Here is a 25,863-nt window from a genome sequence, read left to right as displayed (position 1 = left end):
ACTACACCCTATCTAAAATGTCCTTTTTTTAAGGATAAGTATGAAATTTTGTCAAATGCCTTTTCTGTTATTAATTGGTATCATGTAGTTTTTCTTCTTTAGCTTGTTAAAATGACAGATTACACCACCTGCTTCCTGAATACTGAACTACATCTCTGGATAAATACTACTTGGTCACAGTATATAATCACTTTTAAATTCCTGAGTTCTATTTGCTGTTATTAAAGAGTTTTTGCATTTTATTCCTTTGAACTATTTTTGTCTGGTTTTGATAATACTGGAATTACAGAATGAGTTAGGACATGCTCATTCTATTTTATCTTCTGGAAGAGATTGTGAAGAATTTTATTAATTCTTCTTTAAAATATGCGGTAGAATTTTCCAGTGAAGTCATCTGGGACTAATGATTTCTTGTTTTTGAAACTTTTGAACTGCAAGTTAAATTTCCTGCTGGATATGGTGGCAAACAACTATTAACTCAGGAGACTGAAGCAGGAGGATGCCAAGTTCAAAGGCCAGCCTGCACAACTTAGCAAAAACCTGTCTCAAAAAATAAAAAGGCTGGGGATGTAGTTCAGTGGAAGAGCACTTTAGGGTTCAATTCCTAGAATCACCCCCACCACCCAAAACCCAACCAACCACCAAAAAAACCCAAGTTAAACACCCTAATCGTTACAGGGCTACTGAAAATTATTATTTTATATTGAATGAGTTGTGGTAGTTTTTAAGTATTAGTCCATTTCATCTAAGTTGTCAAATTTGTTTGTAGTAGTCTAAATGTTTCCTTTATTATCCTTTTGATATGTGCAACGTTTATGATTATATCCCCAATACTAGCAATTTGTATTTTCTCTTAGCTTCATAAATCATATTTAGGAGAGGGAAGAAGGTCCTGTTATGTTCCCCAGGCTGGTTTAGAACTCCTGGGCTCAAGTAATCCTGATGCTTCAGCCTCCTGAGTAGGTCAAACTACAGACAGGCACATGCCACTGCACCTGATGTTAGCTTTGGAAACCTTAATAAAGGTTTAATAATAAATAATAAACCTTAATAAAGGAAACCTCAATAAATGTCAATTTTTATTGATCTTTTCAAAGAGCAAGCTTATAGTTTCAGGGATATTTTTCTTTTAGTTTTTGGGTTTCACTGATTTCAGGTCCATTATTTCCCTTTTGCTTACTTTTGGTCTATTTTAATATTCTTTTTCTAGATTCTTAAATAAGAAGCAGATTCCAGACTTCCTATGTATTCTTCAGTATACATTTAGTGCTATAAATTTTCCTGTATTGCTTTACCTGTATACCACAAATTTTGATATGTTGTATTCATTTTTATGGAGTTACACGTAATTTTTTAAAAATTAAGACCCAGAAATAGCAAAAGCAATTCTAAGCAGGAAAGGCAAATCAGGCGGTATAGCAATACCAGACTTCAAATTATACTATAGAGCAATAGTAACAAAAACAGCATGGTACTGGTACCAAAACAGGCGGGTGGACCAATGGTACAGAATAGAGGACACAGAGACCAATCCTCAAAATTACAACTATCTTATATTTGATAAAGGGGCTAAAAGCATGAAATGGAGGAAGGATAGCATCTTCAACAAATGTTGCTGGGAAAACTGGAAATCCATTTGCAACAAAATGAAACTGAATCCCTTTCTCTCGCCATGCACAAAAGTTAACTCAAAATGGATCAAAGAGCTTGATATCAAATCAGAGACTCTGCGTCTGATAGAAGAAAAAGTTGGCTCCGATCTACATATTGTGGGGTCGGGCTCCAAATTCCTTAATAGGATACCCATAGCACAAGAGTTAATAACAAGAATCAACAAATGGGACTTACTCAAGCTAAAAAGTTTTTTCTCAGCAAGAGAAACAATAAGAGAGGTAAATAGGGAGCCTACATCATGGGAACAATTTTTTACTCCTCACACTTCAGATAGAGCCCTAATATCCAGAGTATACAAAGAACTCCAAAAATTAATAAGAAAACAAATAACCCAATCAACAAATGGGCCAAGGACCTGAACAGACACTTCTCAGAGGAGGACATACAATCAATCAACAAGTACATGAAAAAATGCTCACCATCTCTAGCAGTCAGAGAAATGCAAATCAAAACCACCCTAAGATACCATCTCACTCCAGTAAGATTGGCAGCCATTATGAAGTCAAACAACAACAAGTGTTGGCAAGGATGTAGAAAAAAGGGTACACTTGTACATTGCTGGTGGGACTTTAAGGTACCTCATTACTGCCAGAGAGGTGGAACTTTCTATTTCCCTTATAGTCTCCACTGGTATCTGAAGGAAGAAAAAAAGGTGGCCTCTCCACTAATCTTTGATAATGTGAAAGGTATAAGGGGCACAGTTATTTTTCTGTTATTTGGCTGAAGTACAGCAGTGTGTATCAGTTTTCTGTATTGCTAGTCTGGCCCTTTGCTGATTCTTCTAGAGAAAAAAAAAGATAGAGCTAACTGAGGGACCTTTATCATCAGGGTTTATTAGCATTTTTAGATTAATAGCTTCTCCAATATCTTGAGTGGGATATATATAATGAGAAAGCAAAACACAGGAGAACTCACCATTCAGTTGGTCCTGAGAGCCCAGTCTATCTACTTTGTCTCCACCCTTCAGAATCTAGTTTTTACATCTGATGTCTACAAATTTTTAGTACGAGGTATTAGGAAAAAGGTCTACAACATCTTTAGCAAAGTCTAACTACACTGTGTATGACCAAATCATTCACCTATAACTGGTGAAAGACAGAAAGAAAAAAAGGGGGGGGGGCTGTTTCATCAAAATACAGGAAAGATCACTAGAGTACATAAAAGAGGATTGGGGATTGATTGAAGGGGAGGAAGAAGAGATGGAAAAGGGGGAAAAGAATGGAATGAATCTGACCAAACTTTCATATATACATACATGAATATAGCACAGTGAATTCCAACATCAAGTATATCCACAAGGCACTAATAAAAAAAAAAAAAAGCCACAAATGTATTTCAGAAAGATCAGTAGAGCCAGGGGAGTAGAGGGAAAGAGGAGATAAGTTCGGGGGACTGAGTAAGAGCAAGTTATATTCCATGCTTTTGTGATTATGTCATAATGTATCCTAATGTTATATATAACTAAAAAGGATCAATTAAAAAAAAAAAACAGATAATGAAATCAGATGATACCACATCTAGGTTATGATGTCTTATAAATCAATTTATATTTTCACTTGAAATCAAGCATGTTATTTGAACTATACAATCTTTAATAACTTGTTAAAAGAATAAAAATCACTAAGCTAAATTTGGATTGCTATGATGGCTTAAAAAATAAATATTTAGATCATACATTGGCATAACTTAAAAAAAGAATATATAACATGACACCTTACATTTGTATATAATGCTTCACTGTTTGAAAACTATTCTCATTTCTTCTCTATAACCCTATAACAAAGTTTTATTATTTGTTTCCTAGCTATGATAAAATTCTTGAAATTAGTGTGTGAAAGAGAAAAATTAGTAAAAATAATATACAGATGGGAGATATGTGATTTGCTCAAAGATAAAAAACTAGTAAGAGCAAAGCCAAGACTATAATATAATTCTTTAGATATTTAAAAGTCAGGGCTCTTTCCATTTTATTACACTATTTAACTTAGCTTTTCTATATAACCAAATGGATAATAAGATCATGCGTGTAATAATGAAGAAATAAATTATAGGCATATAAATAACCCGCTATTATACATAAGATATGTAGCAAACTAAAAGTACAGATAATATTTTCAAAAATAACTTACTGGATATTCAAGGAGATCTACTGGCTGTCTAAAAGGCTCTGAATCTTCACACTGAAATATGAGATTTAACAATTCCTGACATTGTTTCTTCCATGCTTGAATATCATAAGACTGAGCTCTGTTACGTAATCTTCTTCTAGGCTGATGGTCCTGAAATGAAAATATTCAAGTATATTAATAAAACAGCACTTATACAATACAAATTGTACACCATCCCCACCACCCCATGCTGGGTATTGATCCCAAGGCCTGGGACATGCTAGGCAAGTATTTTACCACTGAGCTACATCTCCAGCCTTTTTTATTTCTGAGAAAAGATCTCCCTAAATTGCCCAGACTGGCCTCAAACTTTTGATTCTCCTGCTTCAGCCTCTAGAGTATATGAAGACATAGGCATGTTCCACATCACGTGATTTAATTTTGAATTCTTAACGAAGCCTTACATAATTAGGCACAGGTTGATTATCCCTTACTTGAAACGGTTGGGTCCTGAAGGGTTTTGGATTTGGGATTAATTGCAGACTTCACTGGTTAGGCATTCCTGATCCAAAAATCTGGAAACCAAATGCTCCAAAATATGAAAGTTTTTAAGCATCCATGGAGCATTATGAGTTTTGTATTCAAATTACGAATGTTCAATTTATAACATACAGTAATACAAACAACAACAACAAAAAAATCCATAGCATCCACCTAGTTCTGAAAAACGTTATGACTGATTTGAAAGTAATACTTAATCTGCCTTTAAGATTGCTAAAAAATTAATAATAAGCTGTTAATGCATTTTTAATTCATATAAAGTACCTCTGCAAAAAAAACAAAAGTTAATTACCTTCCTTTTTCGGGTAGAAGTTCCTGGCACATCAGCATCTTTCTCTTCTTCCTTTGAAGCCAGAATAAATCAAATTTATAAAACATTTTAGATTTCATTACACTCAATTGTGTATTTAGAAATTATTTCCTTTATACTTTAGAAAACTCAATATATACGCTGGGGTAATTTAATGACTCATTAAAAAGTCTCCCTTTTGTAACAATAACAATAAAATACTGAATACCATTTTATTAAAAAGTTAACAATAGTACTGAGCAAACAATAATTTTCAGAACAGTTTTTACTTGAAAACTGTAATATGTATGTATGTAAATTTCTTTTTTTTATAAGTAGTAATCATAATAAAATATTACATACCTCAGAGTCAGACAAAACCTTCTTCTTCATTGAATTATAAAGTGGAATTATGTTATAACAAGTTTGATCCCTAAATAGCAAGAAAATGTTAATAAGTAAGACTAAAGTCATGAGTTTTTTTCCTTTGATCTTAAAACCAGATTTTAAGGGTAAAATTGAGGCTAAAGCATTTCTGCATTTGTTGACATGGATACCCAAGACACACACAATATACCCTGTGTCATCCTTCCCCCTGGATTATTTAATTGTGTCAAACCCAATTTTTGACTCCCAAGTGAATTTGCTAAGGTTGCTGGTATGCCTGGAATGCTGTCTTCCATTCCTTTGGCTTCAAGGTAAAGCTAATATACCCCATGTCTTCTCATTCCTTTATTCATTCTTAAATAGAGACATTCCATAAATTTTTGTCCTTAGTCATCTTGACACCATCACCTAAAATTCCTTGTTTAAACCTAATTGTCACTCCCCAATCTCTTCCTCTTTTAATTTTCATTTTTTTTTTTAAAAACAGCACACCATTCTAACAGTAATGAAAATCTTGGATTTTCACTATTTGTCCCTTGCTTTCTCAAAACCCAAAGAGCAGTCCAAACAGAATTCTATTCTCAAAAATATCTTGGCATCTATTCTTTTCTCACTTCCACAAATTATGCCCTTATCACCTTCTCTTTGGTATAAGCCAATGTGCTATTTATGCTTTTTGTCTCTTTTCTATATTTTAAAAGTCTAGTTCCTCTTGTAATCCTAGAGGCTCAGGAGGCTGGGGCAGGAGGATCGTGTGCTCAAAGCCAGCCTTAGCATTTTAGCAAGCCTTAAGCAACTCAGTGAGACCCCACCTCTAAATAAAATATTTTAAAAAGGGGATGTGGCTCAGTAGTTAAGTGTCCCTCAGTTCAATCCACAGCACTAAAATAAATACTTAAATAAAAAGTAAATAAAAGTCTTGTTCCTCAGGTTGGCACTTAATGCCCACCATGTTCTGTCCCCAACTTAGCACTATATTCCTATAAGTTCTACTCCTATACTGTCTACTTCACCAACTAATATTCCTCTTAATACGCTTTACTTTCCTACCTTAGGCTACTGCTTAACCCTGGAATGGCTTTCTTTTCATCTAATTTATCCTGAATACATCAGTATCTACCTTGTTCATAACATCTTCTTAAATACTTCTGTGTATTTGAATCTCCACTTTCAAAACTAGAAGTGACCTGTCCTCATGTAAACTTTCACACAATTCTTTTGTTATTTATCGCAGTATTCCTTATGTTATTTCAACTTCATGTTTACTGGCCTATGAAACTGTATTAAAAGGGTAAAAATACGATTATGTCTATCTCCAAGTACATATTAGTTTGTATACATTGAGAGCATGAAATTTTGCCAAGTAACTCAATTAAAAAATACAATGATCAAAATTTCAAGGAATAATTTACATTTTCAAAATTACTGTCAGCTAAAAATGTTTTTTAACAAATTAAACATGTACCAGGTATTTAATTTTTTAAATACATAAATATAAAATGCTTGAAATATTACCTTAATTTGCATTTCAAAATCTGAAAGAAATGCATTTTCAGACTATTTAAAATGTAAAAACAATTTTCATCTAAATTACTTCACTGAGACATGAATATTTTATATCATGTGATTCTGTGAATTCATCTCTGAAAAGAGATGTATATACATATGCTTATAACACTTGTAAAATTACAAAGAGTTTTCTAGAATTAACTAATGTTTGATTACTAAATTCACTGAAAAAGAGCAAAAGCACAGCAATAAAGTCCCTAAAACCATTTGGAAAGGAAAAGAGTTCTTAGAGAATAATGTAGAGGAAGGACACAGAGTTTATCTTGCTAATTGTTTTTCCCTTATATCTGCTTGCATTTCTTAGGAAAAAACAAAAAAACAAAAAAACAAAAAACAACAACACACACAACAAATATTCCCAGGAAAAAAGATCCTAAGATTATGTTAAAAAAAGAGAATGAAGCTGGAAAAGTTAAGGAAAAAAGCCTGAATAATCCCCTTATGTAAAAGTGGAAGCTGATAATACCTGAATTAAGGTATTTAAATATACTGTTACCTCTTCTTAACTTAAGGGAGGAGGGGGAAATCTAATATATATTAATATAAATAGTAAAATCAATAGAAAATTAGAACAATCTTTTGCACCAAAACATGATTCATGTCTCTGGCTTCAATTTAGAAGGCTCAATTCATTTTATGGCTATATAAAATCCACAAAATAAGGAAGGAAAGGTACCTTTGCCTTAAACTATAGTTATCACTCTTGCTATAGAATCAATACACAAGGAAATAAACCTAATTGAGGAAAAAGACTTCTGAAAATTCAGTATCTGACTGGATTACCTAAATACCTGTTAATAATCTTGTATATATATGGGCTGGGGATGTGGCTCAAGCGGTAACACGCTTGCCTGGCATGTGTGGGGTGCTGGGTTCGATCCTCAGCACCACATAAAAATAAAGATGTTGTGTCCACCGAAAACTGAAAAATAAATATTAAAAAAATTCTCTCTCATCTCTATATATTAAAAAAAAATCTTGTATATGTTACCTCCAATTAGTTCACTCAATCAAATATTTTAGCTAATGATCTTTACCACCTGTAAGATTGAGAGAGCTAATGAAGATAAAAAATTACATGTTTGGTTGATTTTTATTACTATCCAATGAACTAAGAAATGAGAAAAGGATCAATGTGTTTTTTTTTTAAACTACAGAATACAAATGTAATGCATTTTTATGATTTTTATGACTAAATGTTTTTAGTGCACTTCCTTTACATTACAAATTTTTTTCTTAGTACACAGGCTTTGTATTTTGAGGAACTATATTTATGTGACAGCATTATACATGTAGAAAACTATTGTATTTTACAGTCTGACATTTTATATTTTAAAAGCCATTAATCATAGCTATTATAATTAAATATGAATAAGTAACTCACTTTACAAAATGTAGAAGAAGATCAGTCACAAATTTGGCAGATTTCACAATTGGGCTTCCCGGCTCATTAAATGTTCGAGTGTTATGCTCTATATATCGAACTTCCCACATCAGGGAAGAAACTCGCCTTTAAAAAAACAAAATAGGTGTCTTAACCTCATATTTAGAAATATGTATACACAATTTAAAACTAAGACATGCTAACGTCTGAATTTCAGTCCTTAATCCAATTACATCATTCACACCTTAAATAGCTATTTTCAAAAAGCACAATCCCATTTGTTTTAGAGGACAAAAAAGAGGAGTGACATTATCTATCTATAAAGAAAATGTCTAGAACAGGACACTAGACTATTAACAATGCCTACTTTTCAGCGGGGGAAATGTCTATAGGGGAAGAGGTAGGAGTAGAGCCAGAGAAACAAGTTCTTAGTTTTTGCTTTACATATTTCTGTCATGTATGGTACCTTTAAAATAAATAAATAAAAATAAATAAATAAATACCTCTAACTTGTATATATAAAAGGAAACAATCTAATTATAGAGCTAGTAATCAAATGACATGTAAAAATGAGAAGGTAATCAATAGCCTGCTTAAGAGATAAAAAACATAAAAACATGAGTGTGTTACAAGAAAACTGAGAATTATTTTCTAAACATTCTATTGACAATGCTAAATTGTTCTGGTGCTTTGTAATTTTATTTCTGAAAGTAAAGAAAAAGTCGACTTCTGAGAGTATCATCCAATTGTGGCCTGAATTAATAAAGAATACATTTAAAAAGTTACATATAATTGTGGATATAGAAGCATATAGAGAAAATGCACATTTCAAGTTGATTCACAAGGCTCATTCTAATAAAAGAATCACAGACATCTTCAGTGTACCACATAGAAAACTGTAAAGTAGGGCACTAGATTATTACTAGCAGGGCAAACTACTATTACTAGTAGTTTCACAGACACTGAAAAAATCAGAAAAGAAAAACACAAACTTTAAAAAGATGGGAAAAAAACTTTAAGCTGTGAAATACAACATGAAGGCATCACTATATTACATAAGAACACAACTCAAGTTTACAACTATATTATCAGGTTAAAAAATAGGTGATTTCTAATTTATGTATGTATCAAGTTTCAAACTGGCTAATGCAAAAAAAGTCTATTTAAGCTATAATGTACATTGAAATAATTAAGTACACTTTAGCAATTATCATGTTCAGCAATGTTTCTATGAGAAAGAACATAACAGTAATAGTCAGAGATGTCAGCTCCTTATCTTTCCAGCTGTAGTCCAACCACCAGTGTATACGAGATATTTCTATCTCTCCCTCTAATCTTCCCATGTCTTGTTCCAATTTCTGAAGTACTAAGTATAAATCTTAACCTTTAGTAATTTAGTTCTAGGAATACAGTTATAAATTTATTCTTCATTTTTTATCTTAAACTTCTACGAGATATTGAAAAATGCTTAGAGTAGATGGCTGAGTGAAACATCATGGGGGTCACAGGAGATTTCCTTTTCATCTCTTGCTTTTGACAAATCATCAATGATTCAATAGCAAGCACACACAGCAAGATCAGAAAAATCTTTTAAACCTAACGTATATCATCTTAGTTTTCTTTACTGAAATGGTTCTCAACCAGGAGTGCCTCATCCACCAGAATACATTCGGTAATGTCTAGATTCATTTTAGACTTTAAAAGTACGAACTGCTATTGACATCTAAAGGGTAGAAGTACAGAAAAGTCCCTCACAGTGAAGAATTTTCCAGCCCCCAATGTCAGTAATGCTGCTGCTGAGAAACCCTGTTAATAAGGAAGAACAAATGACATTTTCAGTGCCAAGTGCCCCAAAACTGTTTATGCAAAAAAAAAAAAAAAAAGGCACATTTTATACAGAAAAGTATAGATTATGAATAAAAACTTCCTAAGTTAACACAAAGAATGCAAAGAACTGTAGGATTTAAAATTAGTCATAAAAAGAAAACTCCGGTGCAATACTATATGCATTAAAATATTGTTGTCCTGTCAGGGCAAAAGTAATATAAAAAAATTAAAATTACAAATTGTAATTTTTTTATGGAGAAAACTATAAACTTAGTTTTTGACAAAACACTTCAGGTAATGTTTTTTTTGGGAAAAAAAAAAACTTGCAAAAATCTGTCCAAGATTAAGAACTCAATATTTATCAAAATGGTTAACTGGAAAAAAACACAAATTTTAGTTGAAATTATATCTGCTTTTTAACACTAGTTCTATGGCATACTATTCTTCAATTATGAAAAACTAAATCTTTTCTAATTGCATTTTTCAAAAGGATTCATAACCTGAATATAAGTAAAGATAAGTAATTTTTAATATTTTAAGAAAAATCTATGAAGAAACAAAAATTCTAATATGCTATTTATTGAGAGAAAAGTAAATAATTTGGTTTGATTTATATTAAGAAAATGAGCATGAAGTCATATCACATCTAGAAAAACTGTATCTAGGAATCACATTCAACTAAACAAGCAGAATCAAGATTATAGTCAACTTGCTAGAAATTTATAATATCATATCCTATTCCAAATCTACTAAATCAGATCCTTTCAACATGTTCCCCAGGTGATTTATATGTACATTTGTAAACATAAAAAGTTAAGAACAAAGCTGTAGAAGACTGGCCAAAGAGTGAAAGAATGAATCATTTAGCTTCCTTTTGGTAGTATCCACATCAAATGATTCTAACCTGTAAAACCTGTTTTCCAGTCTTTGTTTAATTGTACTTAGATCCGTTGGATATGCCACTACAGTGCAGTACATGGGATAAGCTTGCAGATCCACAGGGGCCACAAATGCTGAAGCAATATCTAAAATAAATAAATTTTAAAATTTATTTTTTTATGTTCAAAATAATTCAAAAGGAATTCTGCTCAAATTTTAGACTAAGTCCTAATTCACACAGACTTCAGTCTGGCATTGTCTTTTCATTAAAATTTCATAATTTAACTGACATAAAGAGAGTCATTTTTTACTAAACCTACATTAACATTGTAAAATTCTGGGGATTTCTTTTTTTTTATCCATAGACAAATTTAAGACAAACATCCTAATAAATTTATAAAAAATTCCTAAAACTGACTTATTCAAAACACACACATATTTCTTCAATTGACAGCCAGTCATCCTGAATCTGTATATTTGATAAAGCCATTCTATCCTTAGCATGTTGCATTTGAACATGACCTTTCTCAAACCTTACCACTTTATCTCATTCTTACATTATTCTGTGAAATATTAGGCAATGAGAGAGAAGGAAACAGATTCAGAAGTTTTTGACTCAATATAACTGATTCAAAGGCACAAAGTAAACTGGTAGAGCAAAAATGAGAATATAGTTAAAACTACTCTCTATATTATTTTATTCATTCATATATAAAACTACTTCTTATGACAGTATTTGTAGGGCCACTTTTACAAAACTGTTGCCATTTTGCAAGGGCTGAGGATATAACTCAGTGATAGAGCATTTGCCTAGCATGTACAAGGCCCTGGGTTTGATTTCACAGCACCTCAAAAAACAAAAGCCTTCAGATCTGAATATCCTACAATCTGTGTTCCGATTATCTTCAACTCTTCTTACTCAACAAAAGCCTTCAGATTTGAATACCCTACAATCTGTGTTCCCATTATCTTCAACTCTTCTTACTCATGTCTCTAAACTTTTTGAAGCTGATTACTCACTGGCAGAATGGGTTGATATAAGCCACCAAACTAGCTGAGAGTTACTTTGGAAGCCGAGTCTAGATAATCAAATTTTGTAGTTATTGCTTATTTTTTTTTAATAATACAATTCAGTTCATAATCCTCCTTCTCTCCCCTTAAAAAGATTCTCTTATGTTTGATTAATATAGTTGGGGGAAAACTGGTACAACCGTTTATATATTTAAAATCTAGCTTCCAATACTCCTCTAGTTTACATGTCGGTTTGAATATGCCAAGGCTCTTCAAACTGGATTGTGGAGGATCCAGATTTTTCAGATACTTCTGGCATTTATAAAAGGCCCTTATTCTGAAATTCAGCTGAGAAATGTGATTTATATCTGTTTTACATACTTAAATCTTGCATTAAGATCTCATTCAAGAAAAGATTCCTATTAGAAATGCTTGAAAAGCACTGTAGAATTTATTTATTTATTTTTTTGTTGGCATAGTATTTTTACTGTAGTTTGCTTCCTGCTCCCCTGCATCCCTGCCTCATCTTCTATACTTCTGTGTTGTTGATAGTTACCTAGTGTCATCAACTGGTTTATTCCTGCAACAATTCTTTCACATTCTTCATCCCTGGGATTGGTACCCCATTCTCCATCAAGAGGTTTATAGATTAATGATCTGCATTCAACATCAGTTAAGGGAACACTGGTACCTAGTTCTTCTGGAAATACAGCTAAAAAATAGAAAAATAGATAGGTGAAAATTTGGCAATTAGTGTTTAGATTACCTTTAGAAAGTAAATTTAATGATGTCACAAAATTAAAGTCTAATTTTATAAAGATTTGGTAAATATATTCTTCATTTTCGTAAAGGAAAATATATTTCAAGGGTCAATAAAATTTACATTATTTTAAAAAGGATCCTAAATTTATAAATTATTTTCTAAATGATCATGATTATTCCTCCAAAATTATACCTGAAAACTTGCTCTGTAATCTAGTTACAGGTAAGAGAAAACAGTTCTATAAAAAGACGCAAATTTCAAAGTTTTCTAAATCATTTCAAAACTGCCACATTTACTTTAATAAACCACACCTTGAGGTGAAGCTAAAGAAAATATTTCTCAAAAATACTTCAATCAAAGCCTCAAATTTTCTAATGTAGAAATAGAATTGTGAATACTAATAGATAATCCTTGTGTGTTTTTTTTTGCTCTGAAGTGATAAAAGTAAGCTTTTCACATGTCTAAAGCTTTAACATTTTAGCTAAGAAAATCATTAGAGGGTGGTGATGACAAAAATCTACAAATATGCCAGGTAATAATTCCTTTGGACTGGACTTCATCCGGGAAATATGTCAATGTTTGTGTATAAAACTCTTCTTCCTTGCACTGTAACTAAACTCTTTCTGCACACAGATATAACAAAAACAACATCCCACCAACACCACACACATAGAGATATATTTATATATGAAAAGTTTAATAAATCAGTGTCACTTATTCATTTATAAATAGCTAAGGTATTACAACACCTGTTTCACTACTCTCATATTAGCTCTATTATTGAACTCAATATAGTCCAATGTGACTTCAAATTCAAACTTTCATTAGGGAAGAGGGACAAAACCAGATAAGACATGTAATGTTTACAAGTTGATTTTCTGTAGTTTTAAAGGGCTCTAATAACAGACTAAGTTAACTTCTCCAAGAGTTCTATCTTTTCTGACTTTTTGGAGTAACAATAACAACTCAGCGATTCCATTTGTAAATGATTATTTCTACTATATTACAAATCAGACATTTTATTCTTTTTTAAAGATCATAGCAAAAGTAACACATTGTTAACAACTCAAACAAAGTGGAATGTAAAAGATAATGTATGAAGTCCCCCTAATTCCACTTTCTATAAAATAATCATTAGTAATCTGCATATGTCCCTTTCATCCCTTTTAGGCATATTTAACTGTATCTGTGGTTATTTTTTAAAAATTGAAACAAAACAGGTAATAAGATAAAAGGAAAATGTAATCTCCATGCTTCAGCCATACCCACCTTTTCTCAGTACAAGGAAGATGTCATACTCACTGCCTAGGGCTAACTCCCAAATCCTGAGTGTGTCAGACAATATGCAAGATGATGGTTATTATTAATTACAACTACCTCTTCATTGAGCTCTTACATGTGTCAGGCTCTATAATAAGCACTTTATACACATGATGCCATTTAATCCTCAAAGCAGCCCTATAAGAAAGGTATTTGTTTAAATAATCAAAGGCTGAGTCCTAAGAAACTGAGGCTTTAAGTCTATGGAACTTGCCAAAATCACATAGAAAAATGGCAGTGTGAGGATATGAATCTATATCTGACTCAAAAGCATGACCTTTTAACTATTATGTTATACTTTTAAGTATTCTGCTGGAGTTACAAAAAAATGTCCCTAAAATACTCATTTTTAGGAATGAATAATAACTAATTAAAAACTTTCATTTGCTGTAATAAATGAATTTCAATACTCCCTGTTATGCTATAAACTCCAAGAGGTAAGGATCATGGTCTATCTTGCTTACTGCTGAGCTTCCCTAACCGTTGGGGTCAATAATAGGTGTACAACAAATATTTGTTGAATTAATGTTTCCTGTTAAATTTTCACAACAACCTTATGTGGTAGTGAGTTAACAAAACACATTTCTTACTTAAGTAATCAACTTCATAAGGTTGATGCATAAAGTCTAACATATACTTACCATTATTAGGTATAAGCTCCATATCCCAAGGACTCATCTTTTCTGTATCTCCATTGTCCCAGCTTTAAGAAAGGAAAATTTTTAAATTAAAAACAATCTACAATTTTTATGAATAACATAATTCCTTTAGTGTTTGCAAGAAATATATCCCTTTCTTGATAAATGAAGAAATATTTCAAAGCAAGACTGGCCTAATAAAAAAAAAAAAATACAAGTATTTCCTTACCAAACATTATAGCACTGAAATAAACTATCAGGGTACTCAGGCTGAAGAGGTTCCTGGCTTTCAATTGTTCCAAACCACCAAGCATCATCTATGACTGATCTGAAACGGTCACCTGGACAAGAAAAGAGGCTGTCTCATTACTCTGAAATGCATGTTTGTTGTGGTTAATTGTGTTTTCCTAAGGTATAACTCTAAGGCACTGAAACTGCAACATAGAAAGTGACCCACTTAATTCAAAAATGAGTTAAATCGGTAACACTGTAGGGGGAGAGATATTTAATATGCATACTTATTATTTTATAAACAGTGTTCTTGACACCATAAGCTTTCCGATAAAGGTAATTATGAGTTTTACAGACCTATTTACAAGCCTACACCAGTAGACTGATGACATTAGGTTAAAGAAGGAGAATTGGAAAATACAAGCTTAACCATAATGAACAGTATCTGTAGACTTAATAATAAAGTCAAAAAATGAAGTTTCTCAAAGTAAGCCTTAAAACATTTCTGAGGAAAAGAGGAGTGCTGATGCATGCCTGTGATCCCAGAAGCTCAGGAGGCCGAGGCAGGAAGATCAAGAGTTCAAAGCTGGCCTCAGCAAAATTGAAGTGCTAACAACTCAGTGAGACTCTATCTCAAAATAAATTACAAAAAAGGGCTGGGGATGTGGCTCAGTGATTGAGTGCCCCTGAGTTCAAACCCCTGTAACCTCCCCCCAAACTGAAAAAAAAAAATTCCTGAGGAAAGGCTAAAGTAAAAATAATAATAATTATTATTTTTGGTACTGGGGATTGAACCCAGGGGCACTCTACCATTGAGCCACACCCCCACTCCTTTTTATTTTTTAAGACAGGGTCTCACTGAATTGCTGAGGCTGGCCCTCAACTTTCAATCCTTTTGCCTCAGCCCCAGCCTTCCACACCACTAGGATTATACTTGTGCGCCACAGCACATGGCCCATTCTTTTTTTAAAGCTAAGTTTACCAAGACCAATAAATGACAAATCACCATGCCAATGTCTTCCAATGACACTGGAGAAAAGATAACTAATATATCAATTGTGGGCTTTGCTAAATCATACGTACCATCTTCATATCAGACTGCACTCCAAGATGACAATGGCTTTATCTCAAATTCTCAAGAACAACTACTTAATACATAGCAAACATTTGTACATAAACTAACAAAACTTAATGTCTGGAAATATTTAAAATTTCAAGGTTTCTTTGAAACTTGTTTACAACATTATTTTTAAATATTACTTTTTAAAATTATAACAGAAATAACAATAACAAAAATTAATAAAGTCAGTTTAGCTTTAATCTCAATCCAAATTATCACTCATTTTGTCAAGACTTCTTCTGATATCAAATATGAATTGTTATTAATATTTTTGGATAAATATTTAATTCAACATGTAAAAAGGCTGAAAAAAATTATAAGGAATCTTATAAACAGTTACCAAATGTAGGAGATAAAATGGTTTGAAACTTAAGCATCAACTAAAGTATTTTCAATTTAAACAAAACTTAAAAATACTTCTAATACATATCATACTTTGTTATTAACATTATTATTAATGGCAAAACATCTTTTTCTAAATTATGAAAAAGAATAAATCAATTGTTGGGTTGAAAAAAAGACATATCAAACATCCATGACTTCTGAATATATTACCCACCTATGTTCCACCGCCTATATTTGGCATCATCAAATTGTTGTCTCAAGACTAGGAAATCTATAACATCAGGCATATCGTGGTATCTAAGCACAAATAGAAACAAACTGATTAGATCATATTTTAGGAAAAAATATTCAAAACATGTTTAAATTTATCTGAATCTTGAAAAACAATCTACAATACTAAGAAACTACTGGTTCTTTCAATAGTCCTTACTTCATGGTAAATGATCCACCAGTCAGTTTACCAGTATCAGGATCCAGAAAAGCAAGTTTAAGGCAGCAAAGGGTAGGTAATCCCACTTCATATTTTATGCCAACTATTTTCATCAGTTCTTGTTCCTAAGATATAGAAAATAAGAAATCACATTTACAAAATAAACCACAAAACAGATTGCTAAACATAACTAAGAAAACATTTCTTGGTTTTAATATTCATCTGCATGGTAATTACTCTGTGCACATGTAAAAATTAATTGAACTATGTATTTAAGATGTGCACTTTATGGTTTACAGGTTGTACTGCAATTTTTAAAAAAGTATAATAGTTTTCCAACAATTTCAAAGAATGCAAGATAATTTTGAACTACTGCTGATAAAATCGAGATGACAAAATAAAGTCTACCTTAAACATTAGTGTTATCTAATTTTCACTATGATCAAATTTTGTACGCAATTTATAAAGTTTATCAGTGAATATAAACTCAATCTTGAGTTTCTTTGACTGAAAAATCAAACCCTTTTAATCTCCAAAACCACTTCAATTAAACAAGGGTACTTCATGATTCAGTTTCTTATAGTGAAAATAGTAACCCTTAATACATTTTTTTCCATGACCCCTAAATAAATCTTTAGAGTTACATAATAAATACCATACCCGTAGTTCCATTTTATGCCATGGTTGTTTTTTAGGATTGATACTATAAATTTTATTTTTCCGGGCCATTTCAACATATGCTTCATGTCCTTGTCGGAAATAATAAACCTAAAAAAAGATAAAAGCCACAATTTTAAAATCTGGATGTTTCCAAGAATGTAAGATATCAACTAAAATTGCAGAGAAAATCTCGTGTCTTCTGAGCTAATAGAAATTCTGATACTGACTTTCCCCCCTCAATTCCTTAAATTGTCTCAGCATCACTTAATCATAACCAAAGTGTTCTAAATAACATTAGTATACACTTAGAAATTTAAGATGGGGCATTATTTTTTTTTATTTCATCATTTATTAGGTTCAAAATAAGTTAATTTATCTTGCAAAATAAAGTCACTTGTAACCAGTAATCATAATAAATTCATGTTCACCTACTTTTTTCTTACATTTTAGCAGGTAGTAAGACAGTGCAGCATATGTTTTCTCATTTCATAAAGATCAAGTTTAGGTGATGTTTAACAACTGTCAATTACTTGAACACAGTAGTTTGACACCAAGTATTATTCTCAGTACTACAAATTTAAAAAGCTTGTTGAAAAATGCTATTAAGATCTTAGTAATACTTTGGAATAGCCACTTTTCCTATTACTTTCACTCTCTTCATTACTAATTCAGTTGTCTGCAACTTCAAATGCAGGAATGGAGCTGAATAAAAGGAATTTAACTATTCAAACACCAGCACCCAAAAATAAAATGGAAACAATTTCAAAGGAAATCATTTAACCAGGAATTACAAACTTTCTGACAATCTTGAAATACCATAGTAAATGTATTTAGTCTCTCCTTAATGCTGTAGGATCTGTAAGACCAATCATTATATTTCACCTATACCATAACAACGTGGTAATGCTCCAAGTTCCTCAAAACTTCTGATGCAAACAGGATCTCTAAAAAAAATTATTCCATACTTTCCTTTAGAGTCACTCTTATACTAAAAGTTTGTTTTCCTTGTTTAACTGTCAGTTACCACTTTAGTACAAATTAGAGTGCTTTATGAAAGCAGCTTTTTTCAGTTTTTATTATTGTTACTCATGTTAACAGACACCAGATAACACTATGTCTGTGTATAAAATAATATGACCCTGGGTGAGACTTATGATCTAAATCCTTACATTTTCATTCTAAATTTGTAAGTATACAGCCTAAAATGGGAGTGCCAGTTTTTTTCTTTGGTCCTGGGAACTGAACCCAGAGGGGTTCAACTACTGAGCCACATTCCCAGCCCCTTTTTGAGACAGGGTCTCATTAAGTTGCTGGGGCTGGCTTTGAAGATGTGAGCCTCCCAAGACACTGAGATTACAGGCTAGGGACACCATGTCCAGCAAGGGGTAACAACCTTAAATAGAGAGTTGAAGTATAGTTCAGTTGTAAGACCCTTGCCTAACTGGTATGCAGCCTTGAGTTTGATCTACTCTGCCAAAGATAAAAATTTAAATAAATAATAGTTCTTATTCTAAGACCATAGATTTTAGAAACAAATATGAACATATGGGTAAGTGAAATATTTTGAAATAAAATTATATGCAAAAAGCTAAATTTTATTGTAACATGCTATATATTTAATTTTTAAATTAAGAGAAACAAATATATTAATATATTTAATATATTCCTTTAGAAAGAAAAAAATAAATATTTGTTTTGAAAGAAAAAAAAGCATTACTTGTGATTGAACCCAGAAGGACTTTACCACTGAACTACATCCTCAACGTTTTTTTTTTTTGGAGACAAGGTCTTGCTAAATTGTCCAGGTTGGCCTTGAACTTGTGATCCTCCTGCTTCAGCCTCCTAAGTTGCTGGTATTACAGGCACGTGCCACCACACCTGGCAATAAATGTCAACAAAGCTTCCTTTCTCTTATAATATTTAGATGATAAAAAATTTATAGCAGTCTTAAAAAAGATTATTGTTAACCCTTTCCCCTTAAATGTACTTTCTCCATACACAGCTGTGAATGAGTTATTTGTATAAACCTGTTGTAATCTTCTATAGTTGTGTTTCAAGAACTATAAAATGTTCCAGGTTATTACTCAAACAAACAAGCAAAACAAAAAACAAAGAATAATTAAAAAGTTTAAAAGTACCTCATCACCCATCTGTGGCACAAATGGACATCTTCGGGGAATAGTATCCGTAATCCATGTTGATGGTAACCATTCTTCTAATGTCAAACCATTTTCAGTTAGTTCTCCCACAGCCAATCTCTAAATTTGGAACATTATAAAGTAATATTATCCAAAGAAGCACAATAGAGATCATTAAAGAAAAGGACTTTCGTACAAAAATTGTTTTCTTTAAACATTAAAAATCTACTCTAGAAAAAACGGTGGCATCAGCAACAATTATTCAATTAATCCAAATCATTGACAAAAACTAGACAGGAAAATCAAAATCTATAGACGACATTCATATAAGACATCCCCACAAACCCTGAAGTGTAAGCTCTGTGTTGGTTTCCTCCCTTTAAAAACACTATCAGTCTTGGGATGGGGTTGTAACTCAGTGGTAGAGCACTTGCCCTACATGTGTGAGGCACTGGGTTCGATTCTAAGGACCGCATATAAATAAATGAATAAAATAAAGGTCTATCAACAACTTAAAATTTTAAAAAAAGTATCAGTTTTACAAACACTACTTATAACAAATTATGACATAATTTGAATTTTAAAAAATCCTATTTTTAGTGTTAGAAATTATAAGATATTCTCATATGGGTTAAGTATTCCTATAAGATACAGAAAGCTAATTATTTCCATGTGCTTGACATTATATTTCTGAACAGCCCGAGGATGTTCCTCTCCCCTTCTTTTGCCCTTTTTTTTTGTTTTGCGGTATTGGGGGGGGGGGGTCAAACCCCACAGCCTCACACATCCTAGGTAAGTGCTCTGCCACTGAGTTATACTGAGTTATAAGCCCTCCTCTCCCTTTCTTAAACAGCAATTTCATTCTTGGCTCATGTTAAGCTCCTTCCAAAAAAGAAAATCAGAGTTCCCCTGACCCCAAATGAAATGTTAAGCCATGTCCCTTACTTTTTAACTTTGATGGATAAAAGTAAAACTATGTCTCTGAGAAAAGGGTTTCTGAAAAACTTTGCTGAACACCTACAAGCAGCCTTAACAGTCTTTTTATTGCTTCCTTAGACTTAGTAAAAATGGACAAAGAGCCTTTGAAACCTACTATTATAACTAGAGAAACTTTATGCAACTGAGTTAAATTGTTGTGGTTCAGTGTATATGCTCTAAGACTTGTAAATTTCATTCTGTTGAGTTTTTTTTTTTTTTTTTTAAACAAAGTAGTTACCACTATGAGTTAATGGAATGTTTACTGAAAGAAGCAATACCACAGATTATGATTATGAACACTACTGGAAGCAGGTAATTTTTTTTAACTTTTTTTTTTTTTAATTACTATTGTCCAGACTGGCCCTGGTTTGTGAACCTCCTATCTAAGCCTCCCAAGTAACTGGGAACTTAGTGCACATCACAATGCCGAGTACTGCCAGATACTACTATAATTGTTTCCCATTACACATTTTCCTCTTTTTATTAATCACACTATCATGATTCTCAAACACATCAGGAGCATTCTCATCTTGGAGAATAAGGGAGAAGTAAAGGTCTTTCATACTTCCTATATGGGAGATGAGTTCATTGGAGAATTGTAGGTAGAGAATTTTAGGTAGAAGAGCATAACTATGTACTCATTAAAACAGGGATTGGCAAGTCATGGTGCACAGTCCAAATTCAGTTTGCCAACTGTTTTTATAAATCAAGTTTTATCAGAATACAGCTGTACCCATTCATTCATGGATTATTTATGGCTGCTGTAAGTCTGTAAAGGTGAAGTAGCTGGCCTTATATGGAAAAGTTTATCATCCCCTGCTTTAGAGACTAGACCTAGGAAAAAAGGGGTAGAAGCAGAAAACAGATGGGAGGCTATTGTAGTAACACAATAGTTCATGGAGGCTTGCACCAGTGTAATAACAGTGAAAGTGGTGCAAAACAGTTAAATACTGAATAAATTTAGAAGACAGGGCCAGATTAATTCCCTGCTAGAATGGATGTTGAACATAACAGAAAAAAAAAAAAAAAAAAAAAGGAATTAAGGATAACTTCAGAAATTTTGGAATAAAAAAACTCAAAAGACAGGAGTTGTCATCAGTGTGATGGTGGAATAGAGCATATTTGAGAAGAAAGCTTGGGAAGTAAAGTTTTGCATATACTAGATTTGAGATACATTATTAAGTCAAATCATATCCAAACAGTTATATGATTTGTGAACAGTTATCAAGTAGTCACTTTGTTATTCACTAAGTATATTACAGTTAGACCCTGTTATCCCTAAAGGCATATGTGTTGAAGACTTTAATGCCGGTGTGTGGTGCTAAAATTGAGTATTTCTCAAATTTTCCAGCTTCATGATTTGAGATTTTCTTACTTGGGGAGGTATAGTTAACCGATTCCTTATCTTCTTCACTCATGGAAATTCTTCTAAGCCCAACTCAAACCTTTTTTATTCTAGGAGATCTTCTCTGAAACCCTAACATTAAGATGTTCCCATTTGGGCTGGGATTGTGGCTCAGGTGACAGAGCACCTGCCTCACATGTATAAGGCAATGGGTTTGATCCTCAGCACCACATAAAAATTAATAAAGGTGTTACCTATAACAAAAAAATATTTAAACCTTGCTTTAAAAAAAAAAAAAAAATGCTCCCATTCAATTTTTGAGTTATCTCTATAATAAACATCTCAATGAAATATATTATTAGACCACATAACATTTCCTCTATTTTATCTTAGGGCACTGAAGCATCTTGTTAGGCCACATAATTTTTGGAATAAACACTATGTTTTACATTTCCTTTTAAATCATATTATTTTATAAACTGTAATAAATATTTATTGACTAATATACAGAGCTCCAAATGACATGAGAAATACATGTATATATGTTATGAGAGTACATCACCTAAGATATGTTTACTACATCTCTGAAGAATTTTAGTTTTAATTATTATTTTCTATTACCTCTCCCTTTTTTGCTTAATTATAAAAGAATTAGCCTTATGGGAAAATATTTTTGTTTGTTCACACATGTAATAACATTACTTCTTAACTCTGTAATTCTGCATAAGGGAAATACTAAGCCAGGCCTGGTGGCACACACCTATAATCCCAACTAGTTACAGAGGCTGACAGGATTGCCAATTCAAGCCTAGTTTTGGCAACATAGCAAGACTCCACCTCAAAAGTAAATATGTAAAAATAAATAGAAATACTATTGTGTTATTTAAGTTAAAGATTAAGCAATAAAATAGTTCCATCTATTGCGGATGCACTGGTAGACATGTGAACAAAAATTCAAACTCAAGACAATAAGCTATAGCATCTTAACCTTAATAAAGTGTGTTCCATGCACAGCTCCTGTCATGATACTTTGTCACAGCAAAACAGTGAAATGAAAATATGCCAAACAGTAAACAGAAGATTCAAATGTGACCATGCATGAAGGAAACCACAATATTAGTTTGTGGATAACTATCAAACTAAGAAAGACCAGATAATGCAACCTGTGCTCTTGGGACCAAAGAATTACATTCTTTCTATGATATATTATTGGCAGATCTCAAAAGTTCATCAAAACTGATGAAAAAGATTATTTACCTTATTAGCCAGACACATGGCTAAATCAATTTCATTAACCAATCTATCACATAAAACAACAACTCAGAATATATTTATCATCACTCACAAATACAAAACAAACCAACCTACGTATGGGCAAATGTGGCATTCTCTTCAGTAAAGATTGCCCAAACAAAGGACAAAGAAAGTGACAAAAATAATAGCTATGGAATCCAGATTAAAGTAATTCATAATTATAAAGCTGAAATAAACACAAACTCAACCAAATATGATTCCCTATTATAGTATTTTAGAGAGCAGACAACATGGCCCTCATACTACATGTAGTTTGGAGCAAAAATTAAAACAGTCGCTATATTCATTCCCTGGTTAGAGAATTTCAACTCCATAAGAGCAGATAATTTTTTTCCATAATACTTTTTTTTTTTTTTTTTTACTTTCTTTGCTCTCTCTCGAATTATCCACAGACTTAACAAATCAATACTCCTCTCACCAGAGGACGAAAAAATTATGGCTCACACACTAGGTAAGTTAATGAAGACGTGTTACAACAAGCCTATTTTAAAAATTCAGCATTGAATTCATATTTGCTTTGTGATCAACTATAACAAGTTCTGTTTTTTATTATGTGATGTTTTCCCTAGAATTTGTTTATTTTTAGCAATTAGAGTGGTTAAACATGAATTCAATTAAGTAGAAATATACTTTGTTTTAGAGCAACTGTTTTTTTACAAAAATATATAAGTAAGTCCCATCAGATTATCAAGAAAAAAAATCTGTTCCTGTATTAAAATTAAATGCTCAATATTTACTTATATTTGTGAGTAAACCCTATTACATGTTAAACATCTAAAAACTTGTGTAACCTAGATGTATTTTGGTATACTTTATACATTTGAGTATTTTCTATTATTACTTGCTAACAGAAATCATTAAGGTTAATGATATTTAAGTTCAACTACGCTTTAAAAATGCACACTTTAAGTCATTTTCATAAAGGAAAACACAAATTTACAATTTCTAAAATCAACCTTTTGTTTTCTTTCTTTGGGTTTCTTTTTCTTTGGTGATGTTGCTCCATCTTTTTCTTCATTTACTTTTTTCTTTTCCTTTTTAATATGTTTTTGCTTCTGTTTTTCTGATTCCTCTTCATCATCTGAACTGCTTTCTGCTTTCTTGGTTTTATGCTTGGGAACTTTCTTTGGTGGTTGTAAATTAATTCCTGCATCTGCTGTCCAGTCAGAATAATCACTGGAGTAGTCACTAAGAAAAAAGAAGGGATTTCCAAAATATAAATAGAGCATATAGTTTAAGACTTTGCTTAATAAAAAGGGAAAGATTATAACAGAAAAAGGAATAACAGAATAGTACACACTTAAAGATCTAAAATATTTTCTTAATTTTCAAATTATCTTCAAAATTTCTTTACTTTGCATGTGAAGAAATGATATTTCATGTAGGTAAGATTATTCTACCTCTCTACATCTTAGGAACATCTTATGCTTCAAAGCATGCTATGATTCAGAGAAATATAGGTGTTACTCACTTATATATCATATTTGCCATTTCTTTTCTGTTACCTTTCAGACCTGTCTTACTAAAGTGATGTTATGGCAAAATAACCTAGATATGTTATCTTCTGTTTTAATTTTAGTATGTGAGAATATTTAACTACTTTGTTTTGAATAATTTAATAAAAAATCATCCCAGGTAAAAATCATAACTAAAATATTGTTAGTATGATTTTATTATGAAATTTAAAATGATTTTTAAGAATTTAAATAAAAAATGTTTTCAGATACTACATTCTAAAACAGGCTTGCCTCAGTTTATTTATGAGCATTTTATTTACATTGAGTCCACTCTTTGCCACTATAAATGGCACATTCCAAATCTCAAGTTGCTCCTCAGCAGTACTCAGCTCTTACAGAGTATCTTCTGCCAGTATAACTACAAATGCCAGACTGACTGTTCTCTATAACAAATGTCCTCAACTGCTAAAGCCAAAAGCACTCAATACAACACACTATGTTTGGTTTGAGATATTCATCTGCATTGCTGAGCAAAAACAAAGCAAAAAATTTCCTTCACTGAAATGTTTCAAACTCGGGTTAGATATAACCACATGCATCTGTGGAAATTGGAAAGTCCTCAATTCTAGGATTAATAAAAGTAACTCTTATAGCTTTCACTTAATGCTTCTCTTGGCACTTTTATTTTAAGAGCCACCGAGGTGGGAATAATTATCATTCTCCAAGCATTTATTCTTTCTTGCCTTACAAGGTCAGTTGTGGCCATCAGTCCTTTAACAATGTGAACCACCAATATCAAAGCAATCCTCACTTACATGATCAAATGAGATGCAAATAATAGAAAAAAGCTTATTCCCATTGCTAGAAGAGAATTTATTGATAGTATTCAATAAATTCCATTATATAAGATAGTTAACTCTATAAGATCTTGTTACTTTCATAATTTTATGCTTAAACATGTCTTAAAATCAGTAATAAGCCGGGTGCAATGGCACACCCTGTAATCCCAGCAGCTCGGGAGGCAGAGGCAGGAGGATTGTTAGTTCAAAGCCAGCCTCAGCAATGACGAGGTGCTAGGCAACTCAGTGAAACGCTGTCTCTAAATAAAATACAAAAAAAGGCTGGGGATGTGGCTCAGTGGTTGAGTGCCAATGAGTTCAAAGCCTGGTACAAAAAAAACAAAACAAAACAAAAATTAGTAATTAAAAACTGGCATATAATTCAGTTTATACATAATAGCATTCAGAAGATACAATACCAAGTAGGCAGTTAAATGGATCATTTTGCATATCTAATTGCACTTTCCAAAAAAATATTTCTATAGAGAAAATAGGAAAAGAAAAAAATTTCCTAAATTTTGAAAGACTGAAAGAATCTTTGAAGAAAACTTTTAAAGAGTTTTTGAAATGTCCTGCTAATGGGAAAAAATTTTACA

The 25,863-nt window shown here is 32.1% G+C and overlaps 1 protein-coding gene across 1 annotated transcript in view; it reads right to left on the bottom strand.

Moving 5' to 3' along the window:
• Phip (pleckstrin homology domain interacting protein) overlaps positions 1–25,863 on the bottom strand; it is a 126,699-nt gene that overhangs the window by 12,637 nt on the left and 88,199 nt on the right. The window contains exons 23-35 of the mRNA XM_046420682.2: positions 23,928–24,159; positions 19,335–19,454; positions 17,197–17,304; positions 16,537–16,661; positions 16,321–16,403; positions 14,640–14,751; positions 14,414–14,475; positions 12,246–12,401; positions 10,704–10,824; positions 7,973–8,098; positions 4,996–5,065; positions 4,636–4,686; positions 3,804–3,953 (exon numbers count right to left, since the gene is read on the bottom strand). Coding sequence (XP_046276638.1) covers positions 3,804–3,953; positions 4,636–4,686; positions 4,996–5,065; positions 7,973–8,098; positions 10,704–10,824; positions 12,246–12,401; positions 14,414–14,475; positions 14,640–14,751; positions 16,321–16,403; positions 16,537–16,661; positions 17,197–17,304; positions 19,335–19,454; positions 23,928–24,159 — 1,516 coding nt within the window. The remainder of the gene's footprint in view (positions 1–3,803; positions 3,954–4,635; positions 4,687–4,995; positions 5,066–7,972; positions 8,099–10,703; positions 10,825–12,245; positions 12,402–14,413; positions 14,476–14,639; positions 14,752–16,320; positions 16,404–16,536; positions 16,662–17,196; positions 17,305–19,334; positions 19,455–23,927; positions 24,160–25,863) is intronic.

This window comes from Marmota monax, unplaced genomic scaffold (assembly GCF_021218885.2).
Source record: "Marmota monax isolate L192 unplaced genomic scaffold, Marmota_monax_Labrador192_F-V1.1 WCK01_AAM20220418_F8-fsc00365, whole genome shotgun sequence".
NCBI classification, from domain to species: Eukaryota; Metazoa; Chordata; class Mammalia; order Rodentia; family Sciuridae; genus Marmota; species Marmota monax.
This window is presented reverse-complemented; position numbering and strand designations above follow the sequence as displayed.